This window comes from Patiria miniata, unplaced genomic scaffold, assembly GCF_015706575.1.
Source record: "Patiria miniata isolate m_02_andy unplaced genomic scaffold, ASM1570657v1 HiC_scaffold_2, whole genome shotgun sequence".
Taxonomy (NCBI): domain Eukaryota; kingdom Metazoa; phylum Echinodermata; class Asteroidea; order Valvatida; family Asterinidae; genus Patiria; species Patiria miniata.
The window spans coordinates 1,772,148-1,787,454 of record NW_024037058.1 but is presented as its reverse complement, the minus strand read 5'-3'; the positions used below and the strand labels follow the sequence as shown (position 1 = coordinate 1,787,454).

At 43.6% G+C, this 15,307-nt stretch overlaps 1 protein-coding gene across 5 annotated transcripts in view; it reads right to left on the bottom strand.

The window, feature by feature from the left end:
- Window positions 1-15,307, bottom strand: part of LOC119726984 (E3 ubiquitin-protein ligase TRIM37-like) — a 122,902-nt gene that overhangs the window by 54,748 nt on the left and 52,847 nt on the right. For all 5 annotated transcript variants that reach the window (XR_005270877.1, XM_038198843.1, XM_038198841.1 and 2 more), the window contains exons 11-12: window positions 3,878-3,954; window positions 238-418 (exon numbers count right to left, since the gene is read on the bottom strand). Coding sequence is in view for 4 of the 5 variants with exons in the window: in XM_038198843.1 (XP_038054771.1) it covers window positions 238-418; window positions 3,878-3,954 (258 nt within the window). In the remaining variant the exon portion in view is untranslated. The remainder of the gene's footprint in view (window positions 1-237; window positions 419-3,877; window positions 3,955-15,307) is intronic.

Sequence of the window (15,307 nt, the reverse complement as noted above, 5' to 3'; positions counted from 1 at the left end):
TACATCAGAACAAGCTAAAACTGAAAAACAAAACAAAAAAGCAGTATGATTGCAACGCTCGAGCTCATGGCTGACTTGACATGCAAGAAGTTAACAAAAGTTATTACATGTACGATGGACTAGGGAACCTGTTGGGTAAAAGTGTGTACGAAAACCCGACCTGGTTGCAAAATGTTGAGTCTACACAGAAGAACCAACATTTTAAAATGAAATTGATAACAAAGTAAGTATATGCACCTGAAACTGTAAGATTAAGGTGTTATCCTTGAGGTATCCCTCAGTTGCCAGCAAGTCAAGTCTGAAGAAGCGATTGTACCCCCAGCATTCTCCAACCTCAAAATCAGAAGCAAATTCTCTCACAATATTCTTGCTATTGTCATGAGTTGCCTGATGAATCATTTCCACTCTGTACTCATATCTGAACAAAATACATGGTTGTAAAAGATATCAATGCAATACTCTACAGTGTTATTTATGTACACACAAAGTTTCAACCCAATAAGGGGAAGGGGAGGAGGAGGGGGAGTTGGAATGGAGGAGGGTGAGATCTCGGTAACAGGCTGGAGACCAGATGGGACTAAGGGTGGAATAGGCCAGGAGTAAATCATATAAGAATCAAGTTTGAAATGCTTGCTAATAGGCCAGTAAACAATAGTCACACCAGGCATTGCAACAGGTTTGTCAGAAGAAGAAAGAGCAATGGCAAACATCAGCATTTTTGCTCCAGTAAAGGTGATGTCTCATTGGCAATGGTGCCTGAATGACTTGTCAAAACACTTGGTTTCTTCCTAGAGCACCTGGTGCTTGTTGAGTCAGCGGGAGGACTGGGAACATCCATAAACTCCAAATAGTATTTGTCTGTGATTGAGGTTAAGTTATCTCAACTGCACTTCAGACAGTCAAATTTAAGACTTTGTAAGACCCAAAAGTTAAAACGGAGTTTGATTAAACTCCGACACAAAAAACATGTCACCCAAACTTCATGGGCAAATGAAAGAAACTAAGAAGATTTCTGCGACTTCTGTCACAAAAGCTGACTTCTTTTCCTGTGTAAGTATCTTCCTTTTAATGTATTTATTCCAGGTCAGTATCCTACACTTAGTAGTTATCCAATGAAGTGGATTTTCCGGGTTTTTTTTGTTGCTGCGTACAAGCAGCATTGGTTGGTCTGCATGGCCTACTATTCACTCTGGCACGTGCAACAGGGAGCATGTTGGCCGATGTCCCTTCGCGAGTAATACTTTATTTTCACTCACATGTGTGTAGTGCTCATGGAACACACGGGCACAGCCTAGACAAGTGAGGCTATGGAACGTTATACTTCGATTTTTGCTTTATTTTTGTGTGTGCAGATATTGGACCAAATTCGCAGTGACTTCCTACCAAATCTGTACCGAATTCACTGCAAAGTTACGTATGAAAAAATGCAGTTAAAACTGTAGTGTGAGGTAAGTTCGCCTTGGTGAGGCGTGGGCGAGTGCTGATATGGGTTCATCAAAATGACAGACCCAGGTCAGGGCAAGAGCTGGTCAATGAAGGTTGACAGAGCCAAAGTTTTTGAGAGCCTTGAGTAAGACCGACCCTTGGCCACAGGGAACAGAACAGTAGTCTCACTTGCAGTATTTTTGTTTGTGTGTGAAAAAGGCGTATCTTTCAAAACCATACCTATATTATCTATGTTGGTTACTCATTCCACATCTGGCATTCTGTTATATTTTGTTCACACTTTTTTTGAATACGTACTCTATATAAAAATTTAAACATCCAAACCTCTTTCGTTTCAATCAAAAGGACAGCAAGACCTTCTATTTGATTGGCATACCAGTGAGATGTAATGCGGTAAAACAACCCCAAGTGACAACTAAGTGACCTTTGACCCAATCTGACCACACCCCATATAAAGCTTGGGTCAGTTGTCAATATGGCCAAGTTTGGTTGAAATTGGACTTAGTGTTTGGGAGAAGAAGCATTTTAAAGGATCATTGGAAAGAAGAAGAATACAAAGAGGAACCCGCTCAAATACAGTACCCTAGTTGTTATGACTAGAGTAGGCTGTGTGTGCTTCACTTTAGCACAATCAGCCGGTGGTCAGTATGTCACCAGATAGTTAGTATTGATGACATTCGTTATTGCTCCCATTCACGGCAAGGCTCAAAAAGGCCCATGGGGAATGGGAAATACTATTTAACAATTAGGATCATTCTTGTTCCATGACGCAGTATTTGTGTGCAAATGCATGCTGGTGTGCGCATTCAGCATTGTGTAGAGCGTGTATTGTTCCCAAGAGCCAGCGCTACAGCGTTGGGTTCAAACATTTTCAAGGGGTGGTTTGGAAGAGAGAAATACATTTTCCACCAATTTTGTATTGAAATAAAAGTTCAAATATATCAAATGACAAGAATCTATATGTCAGTTATACAAGACAAATATTGAGTGGCTTGAAATTGTGAAATGGGAGGAATACTAGTGCTCAGTGGACTTTTCCAGTTCACTTGGCTTTGCCTCGTGAAATGGAAAAGTCCAGATTTTTGCAATAATGTTCCTCCCATTTCACTCTCAGTCACTCAATATTTGCATACCAGTACACTCAGCTCATCCTTGGCATTGTTCTTAGGATTTGTTGTTGAATTTGAATTAATTTACTATTCTTTAAGTTGTGCTAAATATTTGCCCGAAGAGTAGCTTTCTTCGTGTCCATGCCTATTATCTATTCACTTGGTCATGTATTTTGACAGCAAACCCTAGTCTCAGATCAAGAAGTACTAAACGGGTCAGACGGGCCTCTAGAGGATTAGCCCCTACAAATTTTCCGCCTAGTGGCAGCACTCTATTGGACTATTATCCGGAACGCATAGGCTTGTTTAAATTTAGCCAATGCAAGTCTATTTCTCCGACACACAATTGTAGGTACTTTAGTGTTTTATTTTTTTTTGGGGGGGGGGGTAGAACCAACTACCTGGAATCATAACAATGGACTACCTGAAGTCATAACAAATGCCATAGAAGACACATACAAAGACACTCAAGCCAAAGTTAGATGGAAATACGAATGAATCCGAAATTTCAGCAGGAGTGCTCCAAGGAGGTACACTGGTGCCCTACCCTAGCTGCACATGAATTCAGCAAAAACTAAGTGTATGGTATTCAACCAAGATCATGTTGAACTGAAAACAGAATGGCAGCCAGTTGGAGATTGTAGATGGCTTCAAGCATCTAGGATCATGGGTCAGGATTAGTGGGCAAGATGTTAAAATCAGAAAGGCTATGGCATGGACAGCTTGTAATAGGCTAAATAAGATACGGCAATCCAGACTGTCAAGAAAGATAAAAGTCAAACTCTTCCAAGCAACTGTTGAAAGTGTTCTCCTTTATGGAGCAGAAACCTGGGCAATAACAACGAAACTAAGAAGGTCAATAGATGGCTGCTACACCAGACTGCTTAGGTCAGCACTCAACATCAGCTGGAAGAGTCACACAACCAATCCAGAGCTCTACGGGCAACTACCGAAAGTAACAACTACTGTCGAGAGGAGACTGCTCCAGTTTGCTCGGCATTGCAGAAGATCCAGTAACCAAGCAGTGGCCAGCTTGATTCTCTGGCAGGAAACCCAAGGGAAGCGAACCGGGACGACCAATGACTACATGTGTTGATACACTGTGCCAAGACACCCAGCTACTACCCAGGGAAACTCATAGTTGCATGAAAGAAAGACAATCTGGGAGAGCTATCACTGATGTCTGACGGAAGTTGCAAGAGTAAGAGTAGAGTAGAGAGTAGAACCAAGCAATGCTTGTGTTAGCCCACATGATGGAGGTTTTCTATGCTTTATCAATCCCGAATACATATTTTACTTCATCAATTTATTAAGCAACTTACTTGGAAGTTTCAGGCAGACCAGCCGATAACTCTAGAAACACAGACAGGTAATTGCCTCTGACCACACCATTTCCATCCTGCAAAGAGGCCAAGAAGCATAAAAAGAAATTACCGACATTGTTTTCAACTTTCAGTTCTTAATATAGACTTTTGGCATTTGCTTTGTAACAATAAAGGGTGATTGGGCATGAAACTATTTTACTGGTCACTGTCAAATTCAGTTGTGAACATGTTTACGTTAAATAAGAAAAACAATTTATTTACTAATTACATTTCTTTACCTTGGGGTACACCCAAAAAGCTGAAAACTGGTTTCCATTGGGGCTCTGCATACATTACAAATGACAACATACACACATACCGCACAGTGGTTTAAAACCATATGTGACCCAGACATCAGTATATTCCAGGACAATAAACGATCAAATGTCCTATAAAATACATCAAGCATGTTTAAATACCATCTCTGGGTCAGAAAAATAGGCTGGCAATTATCTAAAAACGTAAGTCACCGAAATTGTCAAAAATATAGGCTAAATTTCAAAGAGGGCGCTACTTAACAATTGCGCCCTCTTGTGACGATTTTTGCATTTATGTTTATTACACATCCGTCGCTTCTCACCGTACCGGCACGGAAGCCAAACATTCTTTTGTTGTTAATTTTGGATTTACTATGTTAAATAAAGATTAAATTAGCTTGCAAATGCAAGATTTCAAGGTTATTATTTTGTTATTATTTTTTTAATAATATTTTCCCTGTGATAAGGCCATTTATTTGCAAAATGTTATGATTATCTTACTTATATTATCTGTTGTATTTACCGGCCGAAAATGGTGCTCTTAAGTGGTGCAGCTGGTATTTGTGCCTTTTAGCTAAGAGAAAACCTGTAATTCTTGAGACTTATTTGTGAAAACAGATAAAATCCCCCCCCCCACAGAAGTGTGGTTGGAGTCTACTTCACTCTACTTACCTGTAGAGCAATACTACTTATGCATATTCCCCCTACCGGCAGGTATTTTCCGCTAAGAGTTATATACAATAGCGCCCTCTGGCGCCCTACCCATAATACCCCGCGGCATGCGTGCCTCGTGAGCGTCCTCTTTTCTCGAGCGCTAAGTCGGAATACAACAAAGTACCCAAGGCATCGAGAAGAGTGGGGTAGGGGGGAGGGATGCTCTACAGGTAAGTATTCGTTCGTAGACCCCAACCACACTTCTGTGGGGGGGGGGGGGGAGTCTACTTCACTCTACTTACCTGTAGAGCAATACTACTTATGCATAGACTAGCACCGTCAAGAAGGTGGGTCATGCGAGATGCTATTGCTTACTCACAGGGGCACGTAACAATACGCGTAAACCCTGGATGGGCCCGTCGCTCCACATGTGGGTGGACAAGGCAGCCCAAAAAGGTCGGCATGATAAAGACATTAGTCATAATGGTAGCCTCAACATGCCAACAGAGATGTGATCCCTGATTTTGGGAATCACACGTAATGAATTACAGCCCACCGATACCTACACCTAAGAGTTCGGTGGGGCACACAAAAATAAAAATTAACATGAAAGGCAAAACATCATGACATGGTACATATAGACACTATAATATGCACATGTACATGTACAGAGCTCAATAAAGAATCAGAGTTAGGAGACACCAATGCTGGGCTCAGTCAGTCGCCCTCAACACTGTTCTCCCATGCTCTGCCATTTATTTTGCGCATGCGGACCAATCACATGGATTCTGCCGTTGATACGTCCGCAGTTTCATGGATGACCATAGCCAACCTTCAGGCAATCTTGTCATGAAAGCCTGCAGGTATGGTTGGGTTACCATGATAAATACATGTCATAAAAGGCCTGCCTGTATGACAGGGTCGTCATGACAAAAACATGTCACGAGAAGCCTGCTTGTATGGCAGGGTCGTCATGACAAATACGTGTCGCGAGAAGCCTGTCTGTATGGCAGGGTTGTCGTGACAAATACATTTGTAACTGCAAGTGACCGATTCAAAGCGTCCCAGTGCAGCTAATGTACGACGTTAAAGTCATGATTGGCACCAAAAATTCTCCGCCTGGACAAGAATGATTTGATGCCCGGAACAAAGACGTCCGGAGGCACACAGGGCTCCGACAGTCCCTAGTATAAATCCCTCCTTAGGGAGCAGACATCAAGTCATGATCAGCACCAAAATTCGCTGTCTGAAAAGGACAAGAATCATTTGATGCCCAGAAAAAAGACATCCGGAGGCAAAGAGGACTCCGACCGTCTTAGCTCAAAAAACCTTCCTTAGGGATCAGATGCCAAGGTCATGAGCGGCACCACCATTTTCCGTCTGGAATGGACAATGATTTGATGCCTAGAACAAAGATGTCCGGAGGTAAAGAGGACTCCGACAGTCTTAGTTAAAAAACAAAAATCCTCCCGTAGGAATCGGATGGGCACACTCGGTTCCCATCAGATGTGGTCCGTCTCTATTATACAGAAAACAGTTCTTTACTACATGTATACCAAGAAGTAACAACTGCTTACAAAACAGAAAAGAAAAAAGGCAACCGTAGGAACCAATGAAACAGATGTGAAATTGTTCACTGGTTCACAGAACTCTAAAGATCTCTATAACACTTTTGGATAAGAAGGTGTTGAAGAGGTCCTGCAATTCAGGGGTGTTAAAACATCCCCTTAAGTTAACTGACATGGACGTTCAACTGACTAACATTAAGTAATCTACTGTCATGTTAGAAGTCCCTCAAGTGCAGGCTGTAAAAGCCATAGCCTGTTTGAAAAAGGTCTGATGTGAACAGGAGAGCATTACAGCATCCAGTACATCAGGAGAAATTCCTGCGGAGCTGGGTGAAGGAAACCCAAGCTGTGCTGGAACAGAATATTGTTCTGCTCGGGAGAACATTTGTACCTCCAACTGGTGAACCAAGGGAATGGTTATAGCCCTGGAAAACCAATCAATGGGGTCAACATGGAGTTAAGAAGAGGACCTTGTCGTCCTTCTGCTCCAGTCGATTAAGTACCCGAGGGATAAGAGGAAGACGACAGGAAGGTGTATATAAGCAGCCTGTTCGTCTTCATCACCATCGTATTCATGTGCCATGTGTAGGGGTCAGGAACCCTCAGGCATTAGCCTGGAAATCTGTGACTAGTTCATGAAACAAGTCAGATTGACATGTGGTTAGTTGTCCTTGCTTGGGAGGAGGACCGTCGAAAGCAAGAAGCTATGAGGAAAAACCCCAATGGGGTATTTCTCAAGTGAGTTTACACAGGTGTGCAGGCTGCCTGCCCACCTGGTCGTCGATGTAAACTACAACTGTGTCAAAGTCACATCGAACCAGGATCATCTGGCACAACACCGAATATAGAAGTAACATCGCAGTTTCTCCGAGACTGCCAGCATCTCAAGTATGTTAATGGAACTTAAATGATGCTCACACAGGGCCTCACCAATCCGCCACTAGATGCGTGTGGTGGGCAGTTAACTGGCAGGGTAACATGTCCGCCATGACAGTTAATGAATTAGGCTGCAATCTGTGAGAGGCCCACCCTTGTGAGGTTGGCAACGCCGCACCACAGGAGGTACTGCACAAGTCAGGTCATGGCCTGCACTGAATGCAGTGAGGACTGGGCCGATACAAGCAAATAGGTGATTGCCACCAATCTTTGTTTCCATGGCGCAGTCATACCGCCTTTACTATCTGTGCAGGAGGCCAGGAGTGAGGCGGAAAAAAGGTTGGATGGAGCCACCATGAAGTTGCAGCGAGAATTTTTGTTTGAAAACCGCGAAATTCTCAGTGCTCTGGCCTGAAAATGAGTTGCAGTTGTGTACCCTTCAGGCCAGGGCTCATTCCCCATGCTGATGTGTTAGACAGTCGACTAAATCTCATCAACATCTTCCCAAGGGAAATACAAGACGGGCGCAACACTGTGCTGGCCCGATGGTATTGATGTCAGCCTCAAAGTCTCTCTGACGAGCTCCTACGAGACAGATGGGTGGAGGTCGTCAGGAGTAAGGTAGGTCACTTATGGAAATCATCAAAACAACTGAAGCCGAATCAAAATCGTTGTTACATTATCCTATGTGGTGGCATGGCGTACAGAAAATGTTGCTAGCACGGCCACACAAAATCATCTGGGCAAACTTCAAGAGGTATGCAGTTGAGAAAACAAACAACTGTTTGTTCTTCACCTGCGCTGGCCCACATGTAGTCGACATCGACCAATATGGATGTAAACATCGATATCCACCGCAAAAGAAAAGATCTCTGTCCGTTAAAAACTTAAAAGGTGGGACTCGAATCTTTGGCGGGCGCCCTTTGACGGGAGAAACAGTTCATCAATCATGTTACCCCGGCGGGCCAAGATTGCTAGGGTCTGCACTCATGTAAAATTATAGAGTAATGAGTGTAGACCATGAAATTGATAGTGAAAATAGCGGTCAACACGTCCGCTAAGACTGTCGAGTCAAGATTAAAACATTAAACCTAATGTTCTTCATGAGGGTAAAGAGGGAGGCTGAATGCGTATCGCCGAGCCCACTTTAATTCTACTGCAAAGTGTATTCAAGCTTCTGCGAGTATTATTTACGAACAGCCGCTTGAATAATGGGGTCCCTCTACTGCTGGCAGCTTGTGCTTAGCTGCATTGAAGAGGGAAGATGTGACAACAAAATACCGAATTTCGCTAACGGAAAACGGTAATGATCACCTTATTGCTTGATGAGCAGCAGGCAGTTTGAATACAGGCACAATCTTTCAAATGTGGTCCACAACATGCCTGCAAGAGTCGAATAGACCCCGTAAACGAGAACCGTAAAACATATCTGGAAGGACGAGTTGCACACGGCCACAGTCAGTTGTTGAACAACTCCCTCGGAGACAATGGACAGTGTACATGTACATACACAAGTAATGCACACATGTACATGAAAAATGTAGCGATCTCAGTACAGCAAGAAACACCGCCGCACGGCTAAGCACAGCGCGGCGTGTCCCATTGTGTATAAAACGTATATGACCGATAATAAAGCCGAGAACAATTGCAAGGCTTATAATGAGTGGGCCGAAAAACCGCGTCCTCATCCCGGTAGCGATGCTGCGGTGGGATCGGTGCAATAAACTCGCCCGAATTAGAAAAAAAAAATAATGAAGCCGTTCCCGCCTGAGAAATGGACACCACTTTGTCCGTTGTTGATTTGTTTCACATTTGATCCAACGGAGGTATGGGGAACACCTTGTCATTGTAAGATGTGGAGCCCGTCCTGCGCTTGATTTGAAAATTTTGTGATCGGGCGGAGGGGGCTCATCGGCGGAGGGTAATTTAAGTACCCGTGTAATGTCCCTCTGCAGCAAACGGAATTTCGTTTCCGTGATGGACAGCCATTGTAACCGGTCTGATTCTTCGTCATTATCGGATGAATCAGCCGAATGCGAAGGCCAAAATGACCCCGATGACTGAGAGCCGTCTGAAGGGGCTAGTTGTACAGAACCACGCGGTGGTGGCTGGGCAACACCCTCTGAGATAATATACATAATATTATGCAGATGGTGAAGACTAAACACAAGCGGGGATCCTGGCGCACGGCTAACTGTGTGCAGTAGGTCCCGTTGTCTCTGGACCACGCGACCGTGGCCCACGGCCGGCGAATGTGAAGTCCCGTTCGCCGTAGGCCGGGCTTCCGGTATAGCGCGCAACCATGTGTGGTATACATGAACATGTACATGTATGAACATGTGTATTTCATTTTTGTACATGTACATGTACCTCGTTGTACTTGGGCCACGCAATCGTGACCAATGAATGACGACTATGAAGCATTCACTGCAGACAAAGACTCCAGGAGCACGGCTAACTGTGCGGTATGTCCCTTTGTTCACGGGTCACCCAACCGTGACCGGTGGAAGGAGACTGTAAGGCTAGACCAACAACCGAGGGTTGTGGGGCGTGGCTCGCCACTCCAGGGGGGCCACTATTAGGGCCCGCCTGGCGTCCTGCAGACATAGCCGATAGTGTAGGTAAAATCGACTGAAATGCCTGCAGGAAAACAGACCTCGAGATCGAGTCCTCACGTCAGGAGCGTTTGCCCTGGTGGGACCGGTCAGAGGAACCGTCAGAATCTGAAGAAGAACGGCGTAATCGGCGATCAGCTTTCTTCTTCTTGCTCTTCCTCTTTGAAGAACGGCCCCAGGGTGTGTCTGACTACAAGTCAGAAGACACCTGGGGCATCGGGACCCCAGAACAACGGAAAAAATCCGATGATGAGAGTCGTCCCTCTGAGCGAGATAGCACGGGGGCCGTCGGTCCGGGATCCCCCCGGTCGACCGTCTCCGCTTCGCTCATAATGTACCCGGCCGACAGCGCCTCAGGCCCCGTGGGCTGAGTGAGCGCTGGACGGACCGGTAGCCCGTGTAATAGCCCATCCCGACAACCAGTGGTGTTAGGCACTGTGTCGGGAGGACACGGGTGACTAGAGCCCACCGAAGTGTGACGGCTACATGTAGTCCCCTCGGGCTGCCCCGTGATCAGGGGAGGGCCAGGTGCCACAGTGGCGCTTGTTGCCGAGCCACGCTTGCCCTGACGGCCCTTCTTAGGCTTTGCTCCGGCACAGGAGATATGTTTTGGAGGAACCTTGCCGGAGTGTGCCTTTAGTTTGGGTGTTCCGCCTGAGTTGACCGGAGAAGGTGACCGAGGTCCCCTTAACTGATCGGCGGAACTGCCAACTCCCCCAGCCGACTGTGGCTGAGGGTGCCGGACGAGAGACTGCTGCCGCGGTAACGACGTAGCGTTAACGGCAGAGTCCCCCGAGAACTCGGTCTGTCCCGTGGGAGAGGAATTCCCCCCGGTTTGTGACAGATGGGCCCTCCCCAAACGCTTCATATTTATGAAATAAATGAAACCAAGAAGATGATGAAACTCTACAAACTAATGATTACTAACTCTTTTATTAAATACTTCTCTTAAACGCAAAAAAGGGTAGTAAATGACGAGGCAAACAGCGAGCTATTTAACGCATGTCCTACCCGACCTGCCGGTAAGAGAAAAAATTATGGGTAGGGCGCCAGGAGGCGCTATTGTATATAACTCTGAGCGGAAAATACCTGCCGGTAATTTCAATAACAGAGATGAGCCAACTGTCACCTGCTGAGAGCGATTATGAAGGTATGATGCAAACCACTCATAAGCTTTGCCGGTAACACCATATTGCTGTTCAATGATTGTGAGAAGACGGCTGATATCAATAGTGTCAAATGCAGCAGAAAGATCTAAGAGGACCACAAGGACTGCATGGTTATGAACAGGGGCAGTGGTTATATCGTGTTGGACTTTCAGAAGAGCGGTCTCCATACTGTGATGGGCTTTGTATGCTGATTGCATCTCCTCATGGTAACCATTGAGATTCAGATGGTCGCATAATCGATTGAGTGCTAGGCGCTCCATCACTTTACCAATGAAAGGCAGCTTAGAGACTGGATGATAGTTGTGAAGTTGTTCCTTATCTAATGATGGTTTCTTAAGTGTAGGAATGATCACTGCTTTCTTTAACTCGGTAGGGATTGAGCCATGTAGAAATGAGGCATTGACAAGCTGAACAAGCATTGTTTGATGGGCGAAAATTGATTCTTTCAAAAGATTTGTTGGGATGGGGTCTAGGGTGCAGGTTTTAGGTGAGCTTTTGTTGATTACAGCAAGAAGTTCGCTCGAGTTGGTTGGCTAAAGTTTGATCAGAGGATTGAGGCAACGACGAGGAGGAACAGGGCATGCATCAAGATGACTGACAGAGGCTTGAGAATCAAGTTCAGACCGAATGTCATAAATTCGATCGCTGAAACGTTAATTCCGAGCTGAGGACTGCTTACAAAGTTGATTTTCTTCAGCACAACGTTGCATTGCGCGACTTTTCCGCTTGATTATATTTGTAGCCAGATAATTAGAGTACCAATTTATGAAGACAATAGACGATTTTACCCAGGCCGTTTATAGCCGATTGTAAAAATGCATCAGCGAACGTAATCTGAGTGTCTTTTATTTTTTTGGGATACTTCTCCATAATTTACCGAAAGTAGTCCCCGCAAATTTCTGCACTTTCTGAAACACTTTTCGCAACAAATGTTATATTACTTGAAAGGGTACTAAACAAGCTACAAGATGATGCACAGTTTTCTATCTGAAGATATAATTTCGGTGTAGAAAAACAGGTTTTTAAATTTTTTATTGTTGCATTAATGTGCCTACTGTAACAAGTCTAACCCTCTTGGTTTTGTGTAGATATGTACTTGAGTGATATATACGGTAAATATTGTTGGAAAAAATTATTTTATCTATTATAAATTAACTCATTAGATACAACTAAACTAGTTTAAGGCATAATATTTGGGGAAATTTTTTTTGGACATGTCTGGGTTTTAAACCACTGTGTACCGGTACATTTATACCAGACCTGTATGACTCGTGACTCGGACTTGGACTCAAGTACGACTTGAGTCCCATTTTCTGTGACTCAGACTTGGAATCAAGTCATGATGACAAATGACTCAGACTCGACTCTGTAGACTCAGACTTGGACTTGGACTTGACCTGCGTAACTCGGGACTGGACCATAATGACCACAAATCACTTATTTATTTTAACAATATAATTACTAATTATTTTGAAGGAAATCCTTTCATGATCAAGCGATACAGTTTGTGCAGTGCAGAAGAAACACAAGTAAGTACTTGTATGAGTAATGTGCATGCACATCGTGTGCGTCTATCTCATGGGTTGATCCACGACACAATTTTTTTGGGGGGGGGGGTGGGGAGAATGTTAGTCCCCAGAGAGTGGGTCCAAAAACTTATGGCATGGGGTTTGGGGCCTGTTTTAGGGCCCCATAATTTTATTTAGGATGCTTGATGCTCTGTGGTGCGATCTGAGGTAGTTCTGGAAAAGATGTTGGTGTACTCAACATCCATGCCATCACCACTGACAAATTTTTCAAGCGAGCGCTGTGGACGGAATACTGAAGGTTTTTTATGTTGGGCATTGGACTGACTCTCCATGCCTGCTCAACAGCTGCTGTATGCAGCTAGAGTTAAACTTAAATAAAAATGAAATGAGTGTACGCAGTGCCTTCCTCGAATGCGATGTCACTTAAAAAAAGAAAAAACAAATGGGATTTTTTTTGGGGGGGGAGATGGCCCCCTTGGCCTCCTTTGGATCCGCCCTTGGTCTGGCTTGATTCCAATATATTGATTGGGAAAATCAATGTATTGAAACATGTACCCCGATCCAAGTGTGTATTTGCCTGCAATCGGGGACCCCCTATTGTCCCTCTTTTGTTTGTACCTCAACTTTGTAGGAAGACCTCCCATACGTTTTGTACATGATCGCCAAATTGGGGACCTCTCTGGAATTGGGGATTCTATTGTCCTCTATTGTTCAACAGCCCCCATTGAATGCAGAAACAAACACACACATAGAGTTTTGTTTATGTTGTAAATCAAGGATTTTCTATGGTTCCTCTTCCCTTTAATTTCCTTTGTTTTTGGAACAGCTCTCATTGGTTTTGTACACGTTTTCTAATCGAGGTCGTTGTCTATTTGGTTCCCGTCCTCAATTCATCGATGATGTTGCACGTGTGCAATTGTTTCTGACACACCAATGGTAAATTCTAGCTGGGGCTGTATTGAAGTTCTTCTCTATCTCATTAACAGTGGAACTTCATGCTGAATGTCAAGAGTCATCAGCACACATGAACAAATTAAACTTGTGAGTTATACAAAGCGGTAGGTCACTAGTATAAATAATACATAACAGAGGACCTAAAGTCTCCCTGTGGTACCCCCGGTGGTGGTGAGTTATACAAAGCGGTAGGTCACTAGTATAAATAATACATAACAGAGGACCTAAAGTCTCCCTGTGGTACCCCCTGTGGTGGTGAGTTATACAAAGCGGTAGGTCACTAGTATAAATAATACATAACAGAGGACCTAAAGTCTCCCTGTGGTACCCCCGGTTGGTGGCAGGGCCTCGGATATGTTGCCCTCAATATTCACAGACTGACTGCGTTCAATTACATATCAATCAATCAACGCATTCCTGAACATAAGCCATGTTTCTTTGTAATAGCTGTACAATATTTATAATAGTTGCTTTACAATCATGCAGTTATCCCATGATGCTTTTATTTTATTTCAATGTGTTGTATTTGTAATGTATTGTATTTGTACATATGTGTAGTCAATTCAAATTGGAGTGCATACAGGGCCCCAATGGAAACCAATCCTGGGTTAATAAATGTAATAAATAAATAAACAAACAAACTGTGGATCAACAAATTAGTCGAGGAGTTGATAAACAAGAAGAAAGGACTATTTAGAAGGGGAAATAAAGCTGAGCTGAAGGAAATACAGAAAGAAATCAAACGAGCCATTGACAATGAAAAAAGAGTTTATAAAGAAAAGGTTGAATAACACTTCATTGATAATAACATGGTGCAAGTCTGGAATGTTTGCGTATGATGAGTTGCTACTAAAACCCTGGCAAATCCCATCAGTTGCCTACCATATCACTTGACTATATAATGAGCTTAATTTATAACCAGTTTGACTGTCGTGAATTTCGCATAAGCTTAGTGACCTTCAGAAATCCTTCGCTATCATGACCCAATTTTAACCGTTAATGAAGATGAGGTAGGCCTAAGCCGACAACTTTTATAGGGTTGAAACAGTACAGGTCAGCTGGTTCAGACATACTGTTTACTTGCCTCCTAAACAAGTGAGCTGGTCAATTATCTTATATTTTTATATATATTTGTAATCTTTGTTTCACCACCCAATCCGTTCCGAAAATTTGGAAACGGCCATGCATTATTCCAGTTCCTAAAAATAACACTGTTGCTGTTGAAACCCCTCAGCCTGGGTCAAGTTATCATCCAGAAATCATCAGTATTTAACTCACCACTGTGCCTTTGACCTTTTGATCCCCCAAAAAACACTCCCAAGGGCAACCCCCTTCTGAAATTAGAAACCCAAATCTCATTTCTAACTTGAGTCAAATTCGAAGGGCAAAACCTAATTTGATTTACATCACCCTGATGCTAAATTCCATCTTATGAATAGTTGGTTTATCATCCGAACACCATTTACGCAGTATGGAATTGTTTACAGTGCATTTTTGAAATAAATCAATTTTTGAAGCAGTCACGGCCAGTATGCCACCTTAACCTTGTGACGTGTCCAGCCTTTCCTCCTAATAAACAATTTAGAGTTGTTACATTTGTTTCATAAATACATGTATCTTCAAGTGACCGAGACACTACAAGGAGCTGAATCCAAACTGCTATTTACACTATCCAAACTCCATAGAGCTACATTCAAAGAAGGCAACAGCTAATATAAACACACTCAAAGATGCAGATACAGATACAGATGAAAAGCTATTTAAGC